A 26,423-nucleotide genomic window follows, 5' to 3' on the forward strand; every position below is an offset into this window, starting at 1 on the left:
AGACAGCGGCAGTAAAACTTAAATGGATAGCCTCTGAGTTGCAGTCCCTTCCAGAAATTATCCCTAGTCTCGATAAATCAATGATAAAATGGCGCAAACATGTAATTAAATTAAAAGTCTTAACCTCTCTTGAACATCCATTATTTCGAATGTGTGCCAGACTCTGAGGCAAGCCCCGAAAGGCTACCGGGAGCAAACAAGGGACGCCTGTACGATCTTGAAATTTGAATATCGAAGAATTTGAATATCAAAGAATCAGAATATCGAAGAATTTGAATTTCGACGAATTTGAATTTCGACGAATTTGAATTTCAAAGAATCTGCTGTCAGAGCAAACAAAGTACATCGCAAGAAACAGAGCAGTGCAGTGCGGAATTCGAGTTTATTAATTTTGAACCATATCACGCGTCAAGGTTAGATACCATTCCGCTGCAGTTCACGTAAGACAGACATAGAGCACTGATCAGGAGGATGCTTTTGAAATAACAGTGGCCCAAGCCTCTCTTGATTAGTAAAAATGTGTTGCAGATTGTTTGCATTCCTCAATGAACTTTATATAGAATCTAACCTGGGTGACATCTGCATGTTACTATAAGCGTGACAGAGAACGAAGTAGGCGAATAGGAACAAGAATTTTCATTTTTATCGTCGTTTACTGATTTAGCAAATTGTTTGAAATTATTTCTGTGATCTCAGCCATCTTGATATGAACTTCATATTAATTTTTTGAGCAGCTGATTTACCTTAATATGTTGTTACCCAAAAGGCAAGTACCTGACTAATTGTAGGACCATTGAAAAACCTCATTTATATTTAAGTCTGACACAACTTTTTAAGTATTTTAAGGGCTTTTTGTGTTGTACGTCTAGATAATTATTTTAAAAAGCTTTCTTCTTGCCGTACAAGATGTACCAACAGATATAAAATTTGGAAACCCTAAGCATGAACAAATATTCTTAAGTACTCCTTTTGGCACAGGTACATTGATGAGTGATATTCTTTACCAAAAGATATTGTTGAAGCAGTCAGTGTTAGCAACTTTAAGAGACGGCTATAAAAATTGCTCATTAAGGATTCTGTTTCGCACTAGGCTTAAATTAATTATTTGGTTATATATATATATATATATATATATATATATATATATATATATATATATAAGTAGAAGCTTGTAAGGGGTCCCACAAAGAATGCTAACAGAAGCTTACAAGCAACTAAATGGTACTGATGAAAACGGTAACAAGGTATATAAACATGTGGCCAGCGACTCCACGTCTGACTTCGTCATCAGAGTAAAAGAAACTGTACAAGAGGCCCACTCCAAGGGTGTAATCAACACCAATACAGCAGAGTATCTGGTAATGGAAAACGCTCAACCAGGAAATATCTATTTCTTACCTAAAATCCACAAAACGCAACGCCCACCTCCCGCTCGACCGATTTGTAACACCATCAAATCTGCCACAACTAACATCTCTGAGTGGATTGATGATCAACTACAGCCACTGGTCGAGAAACTACCCTCCCATCTCAAGGACAACAACGACTTTCTCTGTAAACTTGTCGAACTGAACAAAAGTCATACCTTACCGCCAGAGACTACTTTAGTAACATGGGACGTGAAATCCCTCTACACAAACATCCCACATGATGGTGGCATGGAAGCATGCGACCACTTCATGCGCCTTGATAATTTTGCAAACAACAGAAGAGAAACTATCGGACAATTCATCAATCTCGTTCTAACTTGTAATAACCTAACCTTCCAAGGCAAACATTACATTCAACAAACAGGAACAGCTATGGGAACACGAATGGCGCCGAGTTACGAAAATCTCTACATGGGTCGCCTTGAGAATCGCTTTTTGATAGAAGCTACTGACCAACCTCTTGTCTGGTTCAGATACATCGATGACATTTTTTTCATATGGACACACGGCGAACAAAAACTCAAAAACTTCTTTAACAAATGTAACTCCTTTGACCCAATGCAGTAAATGGTTTGAACCCGGGGGTAACATGTGAAGGTGTAGTCTGATCGTCCGGGTGAGTGTACTTGACTCTGATGATGACTTCCGCACAGGTTGTCGAAACGTCAGTCACTACCACCGACAACAGTCCTTCTCAGGACTACACTCACCCGGACGATCAGACTACACCTTCACATCCTTTGACCCACATATCAAGTTTGAACAAACCACATCAACTACAAGCATCCCTTTCCTAGACGTTCAAGTCATCATCAAAAACAACGGCGAACTTAGCACAGACTTATACACAAAACCTACCGATACCCACCAATACCTAAACTGGACCAGCTGTCATCCACGACACACTAAAACATCCATCCCATACAGCTTGGCATTGAGACTACGACGCATCTGCTCCGACAACGAGTTTTTTGAAAAACGAGCACGTGAGCTACACAACATACTACTTAAGCGAGGTTACAAGAATAAGTTGATTAAGGAATATACCATGAAAGCAAGGAGAACATCAAGGCAGGAAGCGCTCACAAGCAAACCTATTTCCTCCACTGACCGTGTACCACTTGTAATAACTTACAACCCAGCACTGCCAAACATCCACAAAATCCTCAAGGAGCACCATCAAATACTCTTGACATCGTCCAACACACAGGCCATATTCAAAGAAACACCTCTCGTTGCCTATCGAAAAGGGCGTAATTTAACACAGATGCTTACCCACAAAAGACTGCGATCGCCGATCGCCGCTGACACAACCCCCTCCACTGATGAATCCCCACACGATATAAGCAATCCACACATTCAAGTTCCATCTGACACTACCTGTACAATCTGTGGTCGATCATTCAAAACTAACAAAAATCTCAAAATTCATTTCTCTCATAAACATAAAAAGCAGAAACCATTGCAATTCACTAGTCCCGGATTCTGGCCCTGTAGGGCTGACATAAGATGCAACTGCTGCAAAACATACGGGCAATTTACAGGGTCAGTTAAAAGCAGCACTACGGGAGAAACGATAACACTGCGACAACACACGTCATGCAAGACTAGCAATGTGATACACCTGATAGAATGCAGCAAATGTAACGATCAGTACGTAGGCGAGACAGGTCACCCAATTCACCACCGTGGCAATCAACACTATAGCGACATCAAGGGTGGACATAAAAACATACCCTCTGTCGGACATTTTAAGAACTGTGGAGTCGACCATCTTAAACTTACGGTTATTGAAAAAGTTAGAAGTCAAAATCAAGAAATCAGAAAAGCAAGAGAAAATTATTGGATATTAAGACTCAATCCTACTATCAATAAGCTTACTACATGAATTATAACTACTTTAATTTATCTATTTTAGACACCATGACACGTTTCGCTGTTACCTATTCTATTTTTATATTATTACGTCATGACATGTTTACTGTTGACACGAATTTTAGTATGCTCCTGAGGAAGACCGAGACGGTCGAAACGTCGAGCTAATAAACCAACAAAGCTACATTGGAGTTGGCCTCTTGACCATTACATTTCTGCTCCTATATATTTGTATATATATGTATATATATATATATATATATAGGAAGTCTGCAAGTCGATTTTCGCGTGGAACAGTGCTCAATACGTTGAAGCAGAGCAGAATAAATATTATGAGAGGAAAAAAAGGACGTAACTACATTTCCCGACAAGCCTGTTTCGTGAATCGCTTCACTCTTCAGGGGTTTAAACCCCTGAAGAGTGAAGCGATTCACGAAACAGGCTTGTCGGGAAATGTAGTTACGTCCTTTTTTTCCTCTCATAATATTTATATATATATATATATATATATATTGTGGGAGGAAAAAGACAAGTAAACTACAAGTTCATCCCTACAAGCCTGTTTCGTGGTCGCCCACTCATATATATATATGACTACTCTATATATATATATATATATATATATAAAGTGTGACTTGATTTTCGTAGAACAGTGCTCAATACATAGAAGTAGAGCGAAGTATATATTGTGGTAGGAAAAAGACAAGTAAACTACAAGTTCATCCCTACAAGCCTGTTTCGTGGTCGCCCACTCATGAGTGGGCGACCACGAAACAGGCTTGTAGGGATGAACTTGTAGTTTACTTGTCTTTTTCCTACCACAATATATATATATATATATATATATATATATATATATATATATATATATTACTCTAGTTTGAGCACTCTGGCATGGCTTAGACGATACCACAAAGGTTGGGTCGTTTGGGGTGACCATTTCGGTTCTCCCCCATCCTAGCATTAGCACTGCACTGATGAGGCCCAGAAGGCCGAAACAGTACTGTCTGCAGTTAGTTATATATGTATATATATATATATACATTTTAGATTACTATAGTTTTATAGATGCCAACATAGTGTATATATTTTAAGTATGTATGTAGATTTTTTATTTCTGTTGGGGGATCAGCTTTATATGAAGATTAAGTTCTTCTCTGCTGGCACCCTATTTCCATTTATACTCTTTTGATCTTTCAACTGTATGCAAATAAAGTTGTTATAGATAATTAATTATCTTTGAAGAGGGTCTCAATTTGGGGGGGGAGGGGTCACGTTGACGGTTGATGATGAAAGATAAAACGAACTAAACGCGTGAAGCTGGTTGTAATATTTCATAATGGGGTTTTTGTAAAGAACTGTTAATTTCTAACACCTTTTATTAATGAATGACTAACGTTTTACGACACCGGAAGTGTTTCTACACTTGAAGTCAGTTCTGTCGCCAACCAATTTCACTCGCGACTGGAAGTTAAAGGACTTACATAGGTGTATTTTTGTGATATATCAAAACTTTTATATTCATAATTAATAGAACTTGACCCTAATTAAGTCAATCGTTTAGTTTTTAATTAAGGATATCTAGGACATTTGACGGCTAACAGGCAAAGGGTAAAATATGGACTGGAATGGACTATTTTTTGGACCATTTTTTGGACTATTTTTCGGACCATATTTTGGATCATTTTTTGGACCCTTTTATAAGGGGAGAGGCACACATTTAGTACTCAGGGAGGGGTGGGCGCAGTCTACAAGTACTGAGGAAGGGGTGGGGGAAGAGTGTTATTACTCAGGCAGGAGTGGTAGGTGGTTGTAATTGTAAACACTACCGGTTAATGGAGCCCCCTTTTACTCGATCGTAATAATTATTTTAATCGGTTTTTCGACTGACTTCTCCTAAATTAGCATTTTTGCGCTGGGCCGCGGCGTTTCTTTAATTTTTTAGTCATGCGAATGCGAAACTGCCACGTAAACACTGGACTTTAATTCGTATTGAATATATCGCGTTTACGATCCTCCACTGTCGAGTTACCAGTCTGGCAGAGGTTATGTGTGTGCCTTTAATTTTGAGTCGACTTTCACACTATCAGTTTTCCTTTGTGTATACAGTGTGTAGTTAACAGATTTATCTATCTTTCTTTTGTCATTGATGTTATCAGACGAGGTCTCGGAATTTCTGTTCCTTGGCCCTTGACTTCAGCCGCAAATATAGAATTCACAAGCGCTATCGCAATTTTAACGTTTACTATATGAAATCATTTTTGGTACAGTCGTTCAAAGCATTATTCTCTCACGTTTTCCTATGTGTATACAGTATGTTATTACTGAATTTATCCATCTTCCTTTTGTCAGTGATCGTATCAGACGTGAAGCAACCAATAGTGCACAAACAAGTCGACTCAAAAGGAAAACGGATAACTCAACAGTGGAGGATCGTAAACGCAGTATTTTAAATATACATTTAAGTCCAGTGTTTACGTGGCAGTTTCGCTTTCGCATAACGGAATTTCCGAGATCTCGTCTGATAACATCAATGACAAAAGGAAGAGAGATAAATCTGGTAATTACACACTGTCTGTACTCGTTTTTCGAGGTGTGCGTTTTCGAGATGTGCGGTCTGCGGTCTGAGTTTTCGAGGTCTGTTAACGAGACAACTGAGAGAATATTGCTTTGTACGACTCAGTACCAAAAATGATTTCATATAGTGAACGTTAAAATTGCGATAGCGCTTGTGAATTCTCTATTTGTGGCTAAAGTCAAGGGCCAAGGAACAGAAATTCCGATATCTCGTCTGATAACATCAATGACAAAAGAAAGATAGATAAATCTGGTAACTTGGGTATTTCTGGTAACTACACACTGTATACACAAAGGAAAACTGATGGTGCAAAAGTCGACTCAAAATTAAAGGCACACACATAACCTCTGCCAGACTGGTAACTCGACAGTGGAGGATCGTAAACGCGATATTTTCAATATTTTAAAGTCCAGTGTTTACGTGGCAGTTTCGCATTCGCATGACTAAAAAATTAAAGAAACGCTGCGGCCCAGCGTAAAAATGCTAATGTAGGAGAAGTCAGTCGAAAAACCGATTAAAATAATTATTACGATCGAGTAAAAGGGGGCTCCATTGACCAGTAGTGTTTACAATGACCACTTACCAGTCCCACCTCAGTAATAACACTCCTCCCCCACTCCTCCCTAGCTCCCTCAGTACTAGTAGAATGCGCCCACCCCTCCCTGAGTACTAAAGGTGTGCCTCCCCCTTATAAAATAGTCCCAAAAAATGGTCCAAAAAATGGTCCAATAAATGGTCCAATAAATGGTCCAAAAATTGGTCCAAAAAAATGGTCCAAAAAATGGTCCAAAAAATGGTCCAAAAACTGGTCCAAAAAATGGTCCAAAAAATGGTCCAAAAAAAGGGTAAAAAAATTAGCCCAAAAAATGGTTCAAAAACGGTCCAAAAAATAGTCCATTCCAGTCCATATTTTACCCTAGGCCCAGCTAACATTGGCTTAATTATTTCACGGTTGACGGTGAAAATATTGCGCTTTTGACGGTTGACAGTTAACCCATTCAGACCCTCTTTGAACGGTGCTCAAGCTGAGGTAAGTATTTTGCTTTCATGTCAAATCGATTGATACATGAAAAATCGACAACCTCGCTATCGGTTGAACTTGTCTGGCCCGCTGATATTTATGATTTACCGACGGTGCCTATCCTGATATTATTTTTATTACCTGTAAAGTGGGTGATATTTTTTCCATATAATTGGCCATCTCAGGTATAAATACTCGATAAAAGACTGCAAACATGGAGTTGGTGCATGTACAAAATAAAAGGAAGAAGGCGAAATAACGAAGATTTAAAGTATAAATTTTACATTTAGAAAATCTGTGTAAGGTAAACATTAAAGCTGCATTTATTGTTGTTTATGATTTTGACCTCATTGACGGTTCCAAAACACGAGAAAAGATATAAACAAGTTCTACGGTTATGAGCTTTCAGACACGGTAATTAGAGTTATCTAAACTAGGTTTACACTAGAGGAAATTGTTCCGGAGTCGTGATGAATCCGAAACGTTTTAGTACCGGATTGATTAAGCCGTTTACACGAAAGTGGACGAATCCGAAATAGAAACTCCCCGGTTTGGCCGTGTCTCCGGAGATTTTGAATCCGGAATTTGAAGTGGGAACTTTGAATCCGATAACTTTTGAATCCGGAAAGTTTTGTCGTGTAACCGCTTTTTTTCTCGAATCCGGATATTATTTCCGCCTGCAATCTTTTGAGTTTGCGGTGAAACCAAAATGGAAGATCTGGTGCTAACATTGCTGACGGCGGTCTCCGGTTGCCTAATCTTGTTGCAGGTTCAGGCGATAAATTTTATCATGTGTACCGCAGTATTTCTGAGGAAACGCAAATTATTATTGCAAATAAGTTTAACGTCAGCCACACTTAATCGCCGACGACGTAGATGGCGTGGCATCTGTCCAGCTCAAATTTGCCTCAGTGGCATCTGGATCTACTCTAGCCTTCTTTGGGGGAAGCATTTTCACTTTGTCAATCGAACGACGAAACAACACTGGGCTTGGTAACCATTCCATTTTGTATGGTCCCGGAGTTGTCGTTGTGTGTAAACGGTGAGGAATCCGAATATCCTTTCAGTGTAAACGCCTACGAATCCGAATACTCCAAAATTGATGAATCCGGAAACATTTACGAATTCGGAAAACTCTCCTCTAGCGTAAACCTAGTCCTAATCATCTATCTATGAACGATCAGTTAATAACGCTTATCCGAAAACAGTTTATGATTGAAAATCCTCACTTTAAGTCTTAAGCTGTTTATCTGTTCTTCAATCGGCGAGGAAAATTTTCGAATTGAAAGTTCCACTACCAGTGCGAAACAAAAACATAATTTCTCTCGGGTAGAACCTGCCGTGAAGAATGCTTTTGAAGCGGTCGACGAACAACTATTATTACAAGTAAACACAGACATTAAGTTTATTTTCACACTTTATGACTTCTTCACAATACATTTGTGTACATATCGAATATGTACCTGAAATTACTATTAGACAAAAACATTTACAGTACTACCAGATATTATTTTGACTATATCACTTGTGAGAGAAGCCTTTTTCAGCAAGCCATCGCGATTGGGCGATCAGTTATAAAACATACGAAACCAAGATCGAAGTTGTGAGGAAATAGTGAAGGAAAAACACTGTTTCGAGGTCTGTAGTTTTAATACCTCCACTGACAATGTTAGGTGTCCCTACCGGAAAAACAAAGATATAATTATTTGTTAAAAAAAATGGAAAGCTGTAGAGATATTATTTATTGTCTGAGCTGACCTGCATTGCAATGGTAAAGGTTGAAAAAGGTTCTAAGGCCCGGTTTAAACGTCGCTTTTTACATGCGTCGAATCCAATACTAATTTAAGTCGACCTGAATCAAAAAGTTCGGCATTTTATTTAAACGTCGCATTTAATTGTGCCGAAATTAATTGCCGAGTGCGAGTGACAGCTTCATTCCCAGACTCCGCTCTAAGTCCCCCGGTAATATGGCTGACAAATTTAAGGAGGGTATTTTGTGTTTTCGGCGTTTATTCCTCTCAAACACCATTCGCGCTAACAGGAAACGGCGACTTATCATGCAAATGGAAGTGCATCATCTGCTAGCAAGAAGACGGCTTCTGTATGTTTGTTCCCTTGTTATGCTTTTCCTAAGCCATAGCACGTGTCCCAAGACCCCGATCGTGCCGTCGATTGATATGATACGAAATGAAGGCTGGTGGCACAAGGTATGGCCTACATATTCTGATGTTCGGTTTAAGAAAACCTTACGTGTTTCACGGGAAACATTTCATTTTATTTAGCATAAAACTGTTGTGTTATGGGTAAAATATAATTAAACATAATTTATGAATTAGATTCGGCACATGTATGTATGGGTATTCCATATCTTTTTGGTAGTTTTCAAAAGAAAAAACCTTCAACTTGAATTCACACCAAATTTACTAGATGAAACGTTCCAATGATGTTAACATTGCCCTGTGCCTGTTTCGAACCAGTCAACTGCACGTTCTCTCTATTCCTTACACGAAAAAAAATTTTAAATTTTTTACCGATTTAAAGGATGCTGACCGGATACTAGAGCAACAGACCCGATTTTATGAACTGTAACTGTAAAATATTGTAGTTCATTTACAACAGGAATCCATGCATTACAATGACATATCCAGAATAACGATAATAGTAGTAAACTTAATTTTGTCTGCTGCCCGTCGGGTAAAATCCCCTGAACCATAAATGTTTTTTAAAGATTCGGACTCCAACAGAACCACTTTTTTAAAAAAAAGAAATCAATAGATGAGCAGGAGACAACAGCGAAGCCAGTCTAGAATGATTTTCCACAGAACATACCCTCGTCTATGTTGCTATGGCAACTGTCAGTTTCGGTGAAACATGAGAACTTTAATTATGCTGCTATTCTATGAACCACAGCAAAAACAGATTTTCGCGTCAGCCAGACCTTGCATAGTGTGCTTATTTTATTGAAATTAAAGGCTTCAGTAAAACTGCAAATCCTATAAACCTTAGTGCTGAAGAGATCAGTAGGCTGTCTTAATTTTCACGAGAAGGGCATATTTAACGAGCAAATACGTTGGAGAGCATTGATTTAAGGGCCTCTTTGTTGAAATATATAAAGACCCATGTTCATCTGATCGAGGCTTGGTGAAATAAAAGAAGACGAACACTCAAAGTTTTCATTTGCGGCTTGACTAGTTTTTCCTGAGAGGGAAGGGTGGGTGGGAGGGGGGCAATTGAGGGATTAGGGGGTTGCTGTGGGTCTTAGTTTTCCTGGTCCCCATCCAGGCGTTAGCTTGGGCATGTTCTACGATAGTCAAGGAACCAACGTAAGCTGCGACATGTCCCCGTTATTTTCTAATCTTGGGTGACTAACATCGCCAAGCACGATGAGCAGACTAGAGGGAGCGAGAAAACACCATCTCCCTTCCTCTTTCACCTCCCTATCGCCTCTTTCTTCCCCCACGTCACCATGCACTCCTTTGTCTCGCAACTTAGGTTGGACCCTTCCACCGTCCTCCTCTCTCCCCTCCACGTCCGAAAGAACCATAAGTTTTAGAATCCAACTCCTGACTGGAACTTACCTCTTCTTATCCTGAATTTTATTTGATTTGGGAGATTGCAGTCTCGCTCTGGGTGGAAAAAAAATAAAAGACATTTGGTAACGCAAAAAACAGCACATGTTATGGTCAGAGGTTAAGTGGTCAAATAATGGGCCATAAGTGTTGTAGCTTATTCTGGAATTTAGAACATAAAGCTACTGGCAGAATCGTCATTTTCCTGGGCGAGCTCATTGGAATGAGGCACTGTAAGAGTGAAGAGTATTGGCCAACGATCTGGTGGTCACTGATAGAGCAGCAGTGTAGCTCCGTGCTTAGGGTATCTCTGTTTGTCTCCGGTTCAAACACTCCACCCTTTCTTTCACTGGGTTTGTTCTCACCTGCCTGGACATTATGATCCGGTGTTTATATTAGCGCGCTAAACTTGACGATTACGTGGATGCAAAACTCAATTTAACATTTTGAAAAACCTGAGCAGGTAAGTGAAGACGATTCTCCGTATATTCCGATGTTGACGGGAGGACAAGTTTCAGAGGAATTGTAACCTGAAATTCGAGATAAATGTAGATAAACTTTAAGTTCCTGCAGTTGATGATCACGTCAGCGGAGGCATGGGTAGCAGTCCCCCTGGCATGGCCAAAAAATAATAAAACTGGAGGTCAATGGCTGTGATTTAGCTGATTAGTCCTTCAAGGTAGATTTGTTTTGACAAAGTCATTGAGACAGACATGTGTTTAGCAAAATAAGCGGTAGTCTTCGTAAAATATTTTTAATATCATTATTATTATTATTATTTTATTTTTATTATATTTGGCTTCGTAAAGGATCATTTTCATATTTGCAAGGGTGTCTGGCCAAATTTTTAGATCTTAACTTCCATCATAATTAACAGCTAATTGCCTAGTAAATGTTCCTACCAGCACAAAGGTTTGAAAACTGCAGTTGCATCTCTTGTCCTTCCCCTTTAAAAAGAAAAAAGCTAAATACAAAATGATTTCTAGATGAGGTGTTTTGTGGCAAAAAGTATTTGAATTTAACTTAATCAACATAAAAGTTGAGATTGTACTGAAGTCACTATGCTTTCCATTACTAATACAACGATGCCCTATCGAAAAGCATTCGCCTGATCATTTATCTGGTGTACGGGAAAAAAGGTCACCTGCCGGTCCAACTTTAAGAGTGTGATTGTCGGGTCCCGGAGTATCTGTTATCCTTGATGCATACACAGACACTGTGCCATATTGCGGTATAACCTGCAGCAAATACCAAATTATGGTAAACTTGTTAAAAAATTGGAACATAACAATTCAGCGGCATCTTGTTATAATGCACAATAAGCCTGAAACATTTCTTACGTCAATAAAAATGTCCTCGACCCCGAAAAAATGCTCCGCTGACAGAGTGAAGAATCGAGCCTTATCTGGAGAAACGAACGCTACGACTTCTGTGGAATCCTCTGACTCAGTGAAGTTCAAGCCCATGTAAATAGGTGCTGCAAAGAAAAAATATTGATGTGGTCGTGGTCGTGGTCAACAAGTAAAAACGGGCAGCCACGCAAAGCGTGGCCTAGACCTACCAGGTTTTTCCCACCCACTTGACTTTTATAATAAGACTTTACTAACATCGGCCAAAAATTGAACTTTTATAGGGAACAGGTCTACAACAAGTCGTAAACATCGACTGTTATGGTAATTCCACAATTTTAAGGGCTACATACTTCACGAAATTATCAGTATACTGGTAACAGGTTAACCTTTGAGGTCCCATGATCTGATTAGTAATTCTACCCTCGAGCTACTACACATTTCCTTGTAAATTAGTCAAGGGAATTTGATGTTATATCTAGATAAGAAATTCTACCTGATAAGTTTGAGTATTCTCAATACTTGTACTTGTTTGCTGGATAAGGTATGGAAGTTATATATCAATCACATAGAATTTGGAACTCACCACTACAAGCCTTTGTTCTCAGTGACGAAACCAGCTCAGGAAGTTTGTCGAAGTTTGCAGCGGTGAAAACATGGTGCTTCTCGTCAGTAGCAATCAAACGTAGCTCGGAGAGAAGGTAATTTGCGACTCCGACAGCAATCATTGTCAGGTCTGAAATGTTTAAGTTTCAAAATGAGATCTACTAAAATGGAGACAAGGCATTATGTGGAATAGAATACAGGAAACACTGGCCACAGTGTTGTGTATTCTTCAATGATCAAACCCTTTATCTATCCCCTAAATACAAGTGAGAATTACCTTTAATGTCTTTCTTTAAATTCTTCACAGCTTTCTTCAAGACATTTTTGCCAGGATCGTTAGATCTACCGTCTGTGAGTACAATAACGATCTATGACACAAAGAAAAGCTGGCTGAGCCCATAGATGGTCGTAGATTGATGAATGATGACTGCAGCTGTTAACGCATCATGGAAGCTGACTATCACGTGTACCAGATGACGATATGCTTTTCAAACAGTTTTACCTGGAAATTTACCAAGTGTGGCTAGTGCGCAAGAGGTTCATGGCTACGGCAATGACATTTAAGAATCGGTAATAACATAACCTCTGATAACTATCTAGGTTAGATTGACGAATAAATTGGCACTTTTTTCACTCCATAATGGTTCATGTCTTTATTTTTGTTGCCATTTCTTTATTATGTAACATAGGAACACGCGATAGGTGATTTTCAACCCTAGGAAAATTAATTCATACCTTCTGCTTTGAATTATTAAAAGAAGCGTCCCCCCTCATCGTCTAAATTAGTTAGACTATCATTCGTAAGATTGTTTGATCTCTAAAAAATTATATGTCGAATCAATCCATTCGCGGTAGGAACTTAGTACCTGTACTGTTTCTGTGTCGGTCACTGGATTGTCCAAAGCAGGTCGTAACACATTGTAGTGGACAGTCTTTAAAGCCTTTCCAGTGTACGTGTAACCCGCTAAGGAGCAAAAATCTGTTTTTCAGCTTCAGAGCCATATTAAATCTTGGTAAAATTTAGGTTCTGCAGATTGGACAAAAGAATGTTATGCAATCTATGGGTTGATGTGGATTATCTTGGTTGTTTTTGGTTTTTAAATTCTTCGGATACGCAGCACAATGCGTAATAGATTCATTCGAGTTTCAGGGTTGATAAAACCAATTAGGATTTATAACGGTTGATGATTGGAGAAAACTGATGGTCATTTCAAAGGACACTCTTTATGACACTCTATAATATCCAAACTGTGAAGTAACACTTTTTAAAAACTCAAGCCCGTTGGAACTCCGAGATCCTGTGAAACGGCATATGTCAACAAAATAACAAGAATTTCACTTCACATCATGTTTTAAGTAATGTGTAGTAAATAATACTTTGTAAGTAATATATCAAGAGAATTTTAAGCAATGAACGGTGATGTACATTAAGTTAGATTCAAAATGAAAGAAAAACATACTAGAATATGTGATGTCATTTACTGCGCACATCAGCCGTGTTTTGGAGCCATAGTTGTCCAGAGCCACTGCCACACTGACACTAGTGGAAAACTCAACAATAGCCACGCGAGTTTGAAGTGGAGAAATGTCAAATGTTTTAATGATCTCCCTGAAAAATAATAAACTATCGCCAGTCGAAAGCAAAACAAAAACCACGATACCAGTTGCACTTTTCAATGCCTTTCCGTTACTCAAATGTATCTAATACAGGCGAAAAATGTTTGATTTTAGTAATGTAGACACTGAAAAACAGAATTCAAAATATCGCCACTGTTCTCTGATAACGACTACTGGTGATTATAGTTATGTTAAAGATGACGATAATAATAAGTTCTAATGATAGCACGTAGATTATGAAATAATTATGATCATGTATCATAGAAACGAAACATGGCGCTTGTTTCGCTCTAGCTTTACAAAGTAAGATGCATTCAATTCGTGACAATGTGATGGATTTCAATCAATGTGGGAGTGGACTTGGAGAGCTTTGGAGGATCACTCTGAGAAAACAACGTATAGGGCAACCATGACTATTTAATTACCTTTATTATTCTTTGTTTGGATAAAAAATCATTGAGCGGTCAAGTTAATTTGCCTCATTATAGCTAACAAAGTCATGAATAAGTTTCAGGTAGCAAAGCACATGCACGAGGTTGGAAGGGTTCCTTTCGCTTCATTGTTATACCGCAGCAGTTCTAAAGAAGCAAAGTGTTGGCAGTGTTATTATTACCACTAACCGGACGAATTGTTTCTCCTTCTTATGGTTGTGTGCTTCAACGCTTCCTGACTCATCCATGACAAATACAATGTTGGCTGGAATTTCACAATCTGGAAAAAAAGAGTTTCTTTGAAAAGATGGAGAACAAACTCACATAACAAACTGGTAAATTCTGACCTTCGCTGTCTTCGTCAATACTGCAATTGGAATTTCCTGTGATCTTATCTACGGAGCAGACAAATTCATTTTTAGTAATATATTTCCTTAGCTTTCAGGATTGCATGACTTATGATAGAGCTACAGAACATGCAGCTACTCTTCAAGGGAGCAGGATTGACAAAGGGATGAGAGAAAAGAATTGGAAAAGAGTCATACATAAGCAATCTTTTAAATGAAGCTTCCAATGTAACTGGTAACAGATTTAATGACAAGTACTCACCAAGGTAAGGGAAGAATTTGTCATTTATGTCCCTGGACAGAGAGAGGATCTCGCCTTGTTTTACACCTGTAAGCTGAGCTGAGTTTTTATCATAGTAGGCGGTAGCGAATCCGTTTATCTCGCCAAGAAGGTTATCCTTATTGACCACGCTTGAAAATTTTGAGCTTCTCCGGCACCTGGCGTAGGAAGTGTCGTAAAGGATACCTGTTCTCGGAAGAAATTAAAAGAAAGAATTCAATAACCACAACTTTGTACACCATGTGCAAGGAGTGTATCGAGGTTAACAAGTCAAACTGGAAGATTAGCTTATGTCGACGCATGTTCGAAGCCACACGTCGGGCAGATTCATTGTTTAACTCCTGCACATAATTTAAGGGGAAGGCCTGCAGACAACTGTCCACACCCCCACACTCGTTTACCATTCCAGAAGCAAGGCAGTAAAATCATGTGAAGATAAGCTATACAAAGTGTTTTTGAGTCTGTGTGATTTGCTCAGACTACTGGTTTCTCTTTATCTGAATTTCCATTCCTTAAGTGTCTGTCTTTCTTTCTAAAAGAATACTTTGTGTTTAAGTTTTATAGCCCAAAGGAAAGAGAGATATGTCATCGAGCAAACATATCAAGAACTGAGGGCATCATGGAGCCGGGTAAAAAACAGGACATTTAACACCGATCGACCACTCTAGTCTTCCTGCAATTAAAAACCACTGCCATCTATAAACTAACAAGAGCCAGAATATAAATCAACGGACTTATCCTTGCCACCAGTACCGATATAATTAATAAAAGCCGCCGGGTAGATTTTGAATGTATACTCTTTTTTCTCTTGGTGCCGTCAATGCTAATTATCAGATACCTGATCCGTAATACATTCTCAGCAACTGACCAAGCCTAACACCTTTCTCCTTCCATTGGGGGATGCCGTACCCTAAAAGGAACCCGTCGACATCTCCCAATAATTCAGCGTCCGTAGCCTTAGAAGCCATCTTAGTCAGACGATATGAAGCAGGGCAGTTAGTATCTGGGCTCCATACTCCAGACGGACCGAACAAATCCGAAGTGTCACCATTTGCTTTGTACAGCGCACTTCTTCCAAGGCTGTATGCAATCGTTGCTGTAAACAAATTATCAACACGCAGTGGAGCACCTGAGGCCCATGCACTTAGTGAGAGGCTGTTATCACGATTCAGCCCTGCACAAATGCCCAGTAAGACTCGACCCATGGCAATGGTCTCTCCGTCAGGTGTCAACACCACACCCAGCTCTTGCTTGGATTGGTCTTCGTATATGTATCTAACCATGTTGGTCAAGATGCGTCTCTCTTCTGAGTTCAAATTAACGTCTGGCAGTGGATCTGCTTTGCCGCACACTATGTTCCACAGATCAGTGTTGTAACCGAGCAGACGAACATAGTTAACAATCTTGTTTATAGTATCTCCACTTGTACTGGTGTCTCTTTCGATCTTCTCCACCAGCTCGATAAAGTAGTCCAGTGTGTAGATGTCGTACTTGATTAGAACGGAGCGCCTAGCCCTGAAATAAATATTAATATGACCAAAAAAGTGTGTTTTAGACAGTAACGAAACTGCTAAGACAAAAAAACTAGTACAAGCTGGTGCAGCAGAATGCTTATTGGTCATACACATGCAGACATTAAGTAGTAAGGATCGGGGAAAACACACAAAGATCCAATTCAAATTTGAAAAATTTATAATCGTTGTAGGGAATTTCCACTCCAAAGTCACAAAGCGGGGCGCCGCGGCATAAAATCAATTTTGCATCAGATGTTCGAAGGAAACACGAAAGTCACAGGACCCTCAACGATTACTGTGATTGCATTACTTTTGTGTGTAAACATCTTAGCACGTACAACATACAGGTAATAAAATACACACGACGAACCTGTCGATAGGCACTGCTTCTTCATGGCGTACTTCTTCTCCTGAAAGAGTGGAAGTAATGACTTTAAATCGTGATGATAGCGGCTTGCCACTTGACGTCTATTTACACCTCGTCAGAAAATAGGGCAGCCAATAAGAGAGTATATAAAAAGGCCTCTTGTTGGAACGATCAGATCACCCCTGATGAAGGACAGGATTGTCGAAACGTTGGGTCAGTGAATTGTAATTTCCCCGGTTACATTCATTAAATATTTAAACCAGAGTAGCATCAAAGCATGTCTGATTGTTCACCTAGTTGCTCTGTGAACTTTAATGTGACCTTAAAATCACTTAGAAATACGAACCAGGGGATTAGGCATCTCCTGCCCTGCAGGCAGAATGACATTACGAGACAAGATGATCATAAATACAAGGTTCTTACCATTCAGCAAACACACCGCACAACCGAACGCGCAAAGAAGCACAATCATAGGGAACTTGTTGTCTGCCATGGCTACCTGGTCTGATGGAAAAAATGCATGAAAAGACTAAATGAAATTAAGAGCATGCCAGTTGTCAAAGTGGAAATGGAATAGTTACGTTTCATCCCGAAGCTCAACTGTTCCTGTATATTATGATGAAAAGCTAAACAAACCTAGGTGTTAAATCTTGTTTAATTGGTTCATGTGACATTGTTATGTTTCCAAATTGACGACAGCTCTCGTTAATTTGAAAACATAACAATGTCGCATGAACATGGAGGAGTCTAAAAATGCTTCGATATCCCGAGTTTTTCAAATACTTCCAAACCTAAAAGTGAAAAGATGTTTCCATTGAGAACGTGGGTTGTCTGCCTTTAAAATAGGACACAGCTCAGCCTTGATTTGACTTGGCTTAGATCTTATGATCTCAATTAAGATTCTAGGAGCTATGTTCAGAACGTGTGCGAAGTTGAGGGGACATTCCAGTGTCACTACACAGTTACTTGCGGTCAAAGATTTCCTTTGGAACTTTTGGAGGTTGTTATCGTAAAAATACTAATACTGTAACCTGATCTAAACAGAAACAGAATAATTTTCCGCGCTGAGAATTTTAAAGCTTAGAGAATCACAGCTATGAATAAATCAAAAGGTCGATCGTGATGATTTGTCAAGCTGGTTATTCAACGAAAGCAAACTGAAGGTAATCTCAGTTAAGGCTCTCACCACATGCTTGCGTGTCATGGCTAAATAAGGGCGTCGAACTGTATCAATGCCCAAATCGATTAACATTGCCGATTCAATTTTAAACTCTTATCCCTACTAACTACTTTTGAATCAAGGCTGATAGTTTCGAAAGAAACTGTTTGGGGCTGCGTCGGTGGGAGTAACGAAATAATTTGGATATATCAACAAAGTTGAAATGGTAAATTGGCCACCGTAACGATTACAAAAGCTGACGTTTCGAGCGTTAGCCCTTCGTCGGAGCGAATGACGAAGGGCTCCGACGAAGGGCTAACGCTCGAAACGTCAGCTTTTGTAATCATTACGGTGGCCAATTTACCATTTCAACTTTGTTGATATATCCAAATTACTTTTGAATCACACCAATGCTCAACTGGTCCTCAACTTAAATGTGTGAAGAAGGAATAGTGACTCACTGGGAAAGCTCTCATGAACTGAACCTTTAAGGACTATTAGATCGTACTGCAAAAAGCGAATTCATTAAACAAACCTTTAGTGAAGTCTCGAAGTTGGCGAACTTTCCCAAGCGGTACTGGGCTCTGAATTTGAAACGCGAAGCTCGCCCAATCAATTTATTTATCAGCTCTTATAATCGACTTTAAATAAATAAACAAACTTATCATTTGAGCAAAATGTCTATCATTTTCATTAAGTGGGATAGATGTTGCGCAAGTCTTCTGATTTAAGGTTGAAAGAGGCCGTTCTGTGATTTGTGGACCAATTTTGTTTTCATTTTAAAAAGTAAAGTTGTCAATTTCCCTAAAAAACCGTGATTTCGCCTACATCCGCGCTTACTTCTTGAAGACATTGATTTCGCAATGGGTCATATTGCGTGACCGCTTCCATAATAATGGCAGGAGTAATTTGGGAGGTTTGGAGGAATTATTTTATTTAAATTAGTCCTTTCATTCTATGCTGGCATAAAAAAGTCTAGAATGCCTTTTTTTTTATATTTTATATTACTTGTGAGGGACGGGATTGTGATCAGCATATCTGTGGCCACCCCTATCTTCCATCATCACTACGTTTTATGCTTTGTAAAACACCTTTGACATTGGGAAGTTACCACAGCTACACTGAGAGCACGTACAAAACAAAATGAAACGTTCCAAGCATAACTTTTAAAAATTTATATCTATCGTCCACCATGATTACTATCGCAGCGCAATTCCGAAAAAGTTCACGTGATGCAGTAAATGGTTTGAACCCGGGGGTAACATGTGAAGGTGTAGTCTGATCGTCTGGGTGAGTGTAGTCCTGAGAAGGACTGTTGTCGGTTGTAGTGACTGACGTTTCGACAACCTGTGCGGAAGTCATCATCAGAGTCAAGTGAATGATTGTTGTCAGTAGAATGTTCTTATTCCAGTTCGTGTGAAATGATCGGTTGGTTTTGCCGTGATGTTATTGGCTGTAAGACTCAAGTGACGTAAGTCGGTCGTGATTGGTCTGTTTCGATCTGTCGGTAAAGTTAGGTCGTTCTTTTTCGGTCGTTTGTGATGTTTATGTCGTGAATGAGTCGTTTGTATGGAGCGGGTAGTTGTTGACATCTGTTTAGGGGATAAAGGCTGATAGTTTCGAAAGAAACTGTTTGGGGCTGCGTCGGTGGGAGTAACGAAATAATTTGGATATATCAACAAAGTTGAAATGGTAAATTGGCCACCGTAATGATTACAAAAGCTGACGTTTCGAGCGTTAGCCCTTCGCTCCGACGAAGGGCACTGCCATGGGGTCTCCAGTTTCTGTTGTTATAGCAGAAATTGTGATGCAGAACATCGAGGAACGCGCCCTTTCGACTTGCCGACAAACGATACCGCTTTGGTTACGTTACGTTGACGACACCTTCACCGCCGTTCGACACGACGAAATTGACGCATTCCACCGCCACCTTAATGAACAAAACACTGACATACAGTTTACCAGAGAAGTCGAAGAAAATGGCAAACTTCCTTTTCTAGACTGCCTGGTAAGCCACAACGACAACTCATTACGGACAACAGTTTACAGGAAACCGACACACACCGACAGATTACTAGACGAGTCATCCTACAACCCTACATCACACAAAGCCACAACTATCAGAACTCTAACACGACGCGCACAACTAGTATGCGACTCGACAGACAGCTTATCCGACGAGAACAAATACCTTCACCGTGTTTCTACGAAGAACAACTACAACAACGACTTCATCCGACGAAACACTCACCGACCCACTACCACTACCGAAACAAACGACACCGCAACCCCTACGACTACAGCAACCATACCGTACATAAAAGGCATGTCTGAAAACATCTCGCGCATCTTACTACCCTTCAATATCCGCGTCGCCCACAAACCCATCACCACACTACGTCAGTTACTTACCAACGTTAAAGACAAAGACGAACCGAGGAACAGACAGGGAACGATTTATAAGATCAATTGTTCAGACTGCCAAGCCTCCTACATCGGTGAGACTGGCAGAAACCTCACAACAAGACTGACTGAACACAGACGGGCGACGAGGAAAGGTGATGTCAGTAATCACATTGCTGAACACCATCGACTTACCAACTACAACATTGACTGGGACTCTGCGCAATGCCTAACCTACAGCACTGACTATTTTCAACGACTGACTCTGGAAAGCTGGTTTACTAACTTAGAACAGACTCCCCTAAACAGATGTCAACAACTACCCGCTCCATACAAACGACTCATTCACGACATAAACATCACAAACGACCGAAAAAGAACGACCTAACTTTACCGACAGATCGAAACAGACCAATCACGACCGACTTACGTCACTTGAGTCTTACAGCCAATAACATCACGGCAAAACCAACCGATCATTTCACACGAACTGGAATAAGAACATTCTACTGACAACAATCATTCACTTGACTCTGATGATGACTTCCGCACAGGTTGTCGAAACGTCAGTCACTACCACCGACAACAGTCCTTCTCAGGACTACACTCACCCGGACGATCAGACTACACCTTCACAAGTTCACGTGAGACACACATAAAGCGGTATGGATGGTTATGTGACCTATTGTCGCAGATAGAAATATTGCCTGCGTGCAGGCGTCTCCTATTTCCTTTGTTGCACACGGAAAAAGGAAATAAGTCCCTTTACCGCGTGTAACTAACCCTGAGGCAAAGAGAAAGTTGTGGGCTAAATCTCTCCAAATCAGTGAAAAGTTATGTTACGTGTAAACAATACTCTCTATTTGGCGCGAAAATATTGTTGAAGAGCGTTTTCAAGGATTGATATTTCAAGTATTTTTAGGTTTGCCTTTTGTTTTATTAAGTCTCGCCTTTTCGCCCCTACGTGCTATTTTGATGAATCTATAGTTTTGATCATTTATTCTTAGTGTGTGCTTGAACTTGGCTCAGCACTTACCGTGCTAGACATTTATGTCTCTTGTTATGGTTGAGGATAACTAGTTTGCTAGGTGGTCATGTTTGAGTTGGTAAAACTGACCTTGAGTCTTACCCACACTGAACATCCTGTTTTGGAAATTCCCACGGTTAGCTAACCCAAACATGTCTGTGCTTTTTGTATTTAATACTGGAGCACTCCTTGCTGAAAGTAGTAGAAAATAAGCAGTGGTACAAGAGAGAGAAAATTAGCTGTAGTAGAAGCAGCAGTTTAGGAGAATAAAGAAGAAAATTACAGAGTCTCAGTACCTCTTGTTAATTTGCCAAGCGAGTGGTAAATCCCCCACAACAATATGCACGGATATTTTTCCTTGGACACGATCTGTCCCTGGAAACTCCCAGTTTTCCTTTAGCGAGCATATTTTCGCGTGTCTATTGTCCTTCATTTATTTTGAAACGTATGTAAGAAAAAGTTTACGAACAGCTTACTGTTTGCTGCCTGGCATTTTTTCTTATGCTCTCTTTTCTGCTTTCGTCTTTTTGGTTGTAGTGTATTGAGAACACAGTAAAAGTACTTGTACTAGTGTTAGTGATATTACTGTAAGATTACTGATTGATGTGAAAGTACTGTTACTAAGTAAGACTATTCTACCAGCTTATAAGATACTTGATCAACGAATAAAGATAGAATAGTAGTAAGCAATTGAGGAGTGTGTGTCTCCACTAAATGAATACACAACACATTGGCGACGAGGAAGAGATCCGAACTACTGAACAGGTAGAAGATGTCGAACCGCCAGAAACGGCAGAAGAAATCGAACAGCCAGAAACGGCAGAAGAAATCGAACAGCCAGAAACGGCAGAGAGTCCACGAGAGATGGAACGATTGTTACCTGCACCCGCACTGTTCAATATCGATGCTGCAGATCTTTACAGCGAGTGGAAAAACTCGGTCAGTGCATTTGAAATCTACGCCATTGCATCAGACTTGCAGAAAAAGGCAGATCCCGTTCAGAGAGCGACAATGCTATACTGCCTTGCCCCTTCAGTTCAACGCATCTTCAACACTCTCCCAGGTGAACACAAAACTCTTGAGGAAGCGAAGACCGCCCTGAACGAATATTTCGCTCCGAAACGCAACGTAGTTGCAGAACGATACAAATTCAGATCGCGAGCACAAAAGGCAGATGAGTCCATCGACGCTTATCTAACAAGCTTGAGAGAGTTGGCAAAGTCTTGCGACTTCGGCGACTTGGAGGAGGAGATGATAAGGGACCGAATCGTCGAAAAATGCTCCTCCCATACTCTAAAGCAAAGGCTTCTCCAGCAAGAAGACCTGCAGCTTGCCAAGACGGTAACGATAGCTCGTAACGCAAAGACGGCCGTTCAAGAAGCGCGACTACTTTTTCAAGGCTCCAAAGTGAACCCAATCACCATTGACCGCGTGGGTACCTCTAGCAGACCACCAGTGAAGCGCTTCAACTGCTACAGATGTGGTGGCACGGATGGTCATAGCCCAAGTGAATGCGGTGCGCTTAAATCCACTTGCAACAACTGCAAAAAGGTGGGACACCTACAACGAGTTTGTTCCTCCAAGCCTAAAATGGCACAGATGAAAGGAAAGAAATGGAAAGGGAAGAAACCTCAACAAATGAAGGTTCGTAGCCTCTCATCCAACAAGCCTGCTAACTGACTTGCAGACAGTTCAGGTGAGGATAGCGAAGAGCCAGTACTCTTCATGAACAATGTGGACAACTCCATCACAGCTAAGATAAACAAACGAAAAACCAAAATGATCGTGGACACAGGCTGTAAGTACCATATAATTTCCTCCCATTTAGATAAAACGCAATTCAAGAACTGTGAACTGAATGAAACTCGAAAGCGTTTTACCGCGTATGGACAAGACGAGGCGTTAATCTGTAAGGGTTATTTTAATGCTGTCATAAGTATTGGCCACAAGGCCATTAACTCAAAAGTGTACGTAATAGAGGGTAAGGCAGAATCATTACTAGGAAGAGATTCTAGTTTCAAGCTAGAAATCCTTACCCAAGTAAACTCAGTCGGTCAGACTAGTGAGCTTGATTCCTTGCTCCTAGAGTACGATGATGTTTTTCAAGGATTAAGAAAGGTTACAAATTTTGAACACAAAATAGCTATTGACCCTGAGGTCAAACCCGTAAGTCAACACCTAAGGCGCATACCTGTCAGTCAAATAGAAGCAGTTAACAATGAACTTGACAGGATGCTAGAAGGAGATATAAATGAAGAGGTGACAGAAGCAAGTCCCTGGGTCTCAAATTTAGTTATTGTTCCCAAAAAGTCGGGTGACCTTAGAGTATGTTGCGATCTCAGAGAGGTCGATAAGGCCGTTATTAGAGAACGATATGTTCTACCTAAGAACGAGGATACCTTGCATGCTTTGCATGGTTCTAAGTACTTCTCTAAGATCGACGCCAAAAGTGGGTTTTTTCAATTACCGCTAGCTGAAGAGTCGCGTTATGTCACCAGGTTTATTACGCCTCGTGGTTGTTACCGATTTAAGCGAACTCCTTTCGGTCTCAGCGACGCGAGCGAAGCGTTCCAGAGAATGATGGATAAAATTTTGTTTGGCGTCCAGGGTGTCCGCATTTCGGTCGATGATGTAATTATCTATGGCAAGACAATGGCTGAACTCGCTCAGCGGATCCGCAAAGTTTTCAATCGATGCCGTAAGCACAACCTCAAGCTCAATCGTAGCAAGTGTGAATTTGGGGTAAAGCAAATTTCGATTTTAGGCCATGTTGTCTCTGAAAAAGGAATCGAACCTGATCCGGCGAAAACAGAAGCTATCAAGGCTACACCTTCTCCCGACAACGTATCTGATCTTCGATCATTTCTCGGAACTTGTGGCTATGTTTCTAAGTTTATCCCAAATTATGCGAACATAGTCGAACCACTTTGAAAACTCACTCGGAAAGAACAGAAGTGGTCGTGGGGGAATGAGCAAGTAAAGGCATTCGAAGCCTTGAAAGAAGCATTATCTGGCGCACCAGCCTTGGCTTGTTTTCGTTTAGACGCTCCAACGTATGTTGTCTCTGATGCCAGTCCGGTCGGTTTAGGGGCAATTCTACTGCAAGATCAAGGAACTGGTGAGCGTAAACCGATCGCGTATATCAGTCGATCACTTACATCGACGGAAAGGAAATATTCGCAGATTGAGCGCGAAGCGCTAGGTTGCGTTTGGGCTGTTGAGCGTTTGCACGATTATCTGCTTGGCTTAGAATTCACCTTGCTAACCGACAACAAGCCTCTCTCTACTATGCTAAATCCGCACTCGAGCAAAAGTTTACCACCGCGCGTTCAGCGCTTAGCTTGGAGATTGCACCAGTATACCTTTCGTATTCAGCATATCGCAGGCAACGCCAACACAGCAGATTCGTTGTCGCGTTTGCCGTCTAAGCAAGACGATTTTTCGGATTCTGGTTTCGTTTGTGAAGACTACATAACATTTGTTTTCACATCAAATGTGTCAGACCTTCAGGCTGTCACCCTCGCTGACATACGATCCGAAACTAGCAGAGACATCACGCTGTCCCAATTACTTGTTCAAGTTCAAAGCGGAAAATGGTCGTTGACGGGTGATCTCAAACCGTATGGCGCAATAAAAGACGAATTGTCTAATTACGAAGGAATTGTTCTCCGAGGAAACCGAATTGTAGTGTCACAGTCATTGCGAAAAAAAATTCTGAAATTAACACACGAGACTCATCAAGGAATCGTCAAAACTAAACAGTTTCTTCGAACTCGTTTTTTTTGGCCCGGTATGGATGATGCAACAAAAACTACGGTGAAAAATTGTCAAGCGTGCGTAGTTAATCAGCCTCTTAATAAGTACACGCCGCTCCAACCAACACCTTTACCTCGTGGTCCTTGGGTAAAAGGTGGGGTGTTACGAAAACGAAGACCCTCGAAAACGAAGACCTAAGACCTAAGACCCCCGGTCTTCGTTTTCGTACTACGAAAACTAAGACCCCCGGTCTTCCTTTTCGTTGTACGAAAACGAAGACCTTGTAAACAGAAAACCGTAGAAATTACAAGTTAAACAGACATTAAACAGTAACAACGCTTAGTAATATAATACATTACATTTCACGCGTTTCTTCCCATTATTATCCGTATTATCATACGGCCCGTCTTGTCTGTTCTGTTTCGCTATGCGAGCCACTTTGGTGTTGATATTCTCAAGGGTTTCCTCGGGTAAACTTACAACACATATTATTATTCTTGAACAGCAGACAGAATTCGAACGCTAGCCGCCTTTGATTTATAGTTAGCATTGCGTGACAGAATAACAGAGAAGGCATTCTGTACAGGAAAAATTACTCTTGGGTTCTCTCAATAAATAATCAACTTCTACTGTATTTCGTAGCTAAATTAGATTCTTACGGTCGTTCACCTTTCTCTGCTGGAAAATTCTCGTTAAAAAGTAAGCAATTCTTTTGGCTAATGCAGGGTCTTCGTTTTCGTAGTACGAAAACGAAGACCCCCAGTCTTTGTTTTCGTAGCACGAAAACGAAGACCCCGGTCTTCGTTTTCGTAATACGAAAACGAAGACCTTGTAAACAGAAAACCGTAAAAATTACAAGTTGAACGCACATTAAAAAGTAACAACGCTTAGTAATATAATACATTACACTTCACGTGTTTCTTCCCATTATTGTATTGCCCGTATTATTATACTGCCCGTATTATTATACGGCCCGTCTTGTTTGTTCTTTCTCGCTATGCGAGCCAATCTTGTGTTGATATTCTCGAGGGTTTTCTCGGGTAAACTTACCACACGTACTATTATTCGGGAACAGCAGGCAGAGTTCGAACGCC

The 26,423-nt window shown here is 40.3% G+C and overlaps 2 protein-coding genes across 3 annotated transcripts in view; one reads left to right on the plus strand and one right to left on the minus strand.

The window, feature by feature from the left end:
* The first annotated feature begins 1,190 nt into the window (after nt 1-1,190).
* On the plus strand, nt 1,191-1,997 carry LOC148741134 (uncharacterized). The gene has a single exon (XM_088724922.1). The coding sequence runs from the start codon at nt 1,191-1,193 to the stop codon at nt 1,995-1,997; it is 807 nt and encodes a 268-aa protein (XP_088581048.1).
* Nucleotides 1,998-8,295: 6,298 nt separating this feature from the next.
* The window catches only part of LOC111326698 (uncharacterized), an 18,169-nt gene continuing 41 nt past the window's right edge, over nt 8,296-26,423 (minus strand). The window contains exons 1-17 of one of the 2 annotated variants that reach the window (XM_088756526.1): nt 26,380-26,423; nt 17,408-17,488; nt 16,988-17,027; nt 15,942-16,618; nt 15,086-15,289; nt 14,824-14,871; nt 14,666-14,756; nt 13,889-14,037; nt 13,295-13,392; nt 12,706-12,796; nt 12,409-12,558; nt 11,814-11,950; nt 11,618-11,711; nt 11,376-11,420; nt 10,929-11,003; nt 10,483-10,530; nt 8,296-8,583 (exon numbers count right to left, since the gene is read on the minus strand). The exon at nt 26,380-26,423 is cut by the window's right edge and continues 41 nt beyond it. In XM_088756526.1, coding sequence (XP_088612652.1) covers nt 8,477-8,583; nt 10,483-10,530; nt 10,929-11,003; nt 11,376-11,420; nt 11,618-11,711; nt 11,814-11,950; nt 12,409-12,558; nt 12,706-12,796; nt 13,295-13,392; nt 13,889-14,037; nt 14,666-14,756; nt 14,824-14,871; nt 15,086-15,289; nt 15,942-16,618; nt 16,988-17,027; nt 17,408-17,488; nt 26,380-26,423 — 2,179 coding nt within the window. In that variant the 3' untranslated portion in view covers nt 8,296-8,476. Of the gene's footprint in view, nt 8,584-10,482; nt 10,531-10,928; nt 11,004-11,375; nt 11,421-11,617; nt 11,712-11,813; nt 11,951-12,408; nt 12,559-12,705; nt 12,797-13,294; nt 13,393-13,888; nt 14,038-14,665; nt 14,757-14,823; nt 14,872-15,085; nt 15,290-15,941; nt 16,619-16,987; nt 17,028-17,407; nt 17,489-18,678; nt 18,829-26,379 lie in introns of those variants that run through there. The other variant, XM_088756532.1, reaches the window with a different exon arrangement.

Source organism: Stylophora pistillata, chromosome 1, assembly GCF_964205215.1.
Source record: "Stylophora pistillata chromosome 1, jaStyPist1.2, whole genome shotgun sequence".
Taxonomy (NCBI): Eukaryota; Metazoa; Cnidaria; class Anthozoa; order Scleractinia; family Pocilloporidae; genus Stylophora; species Stylophora pistillata.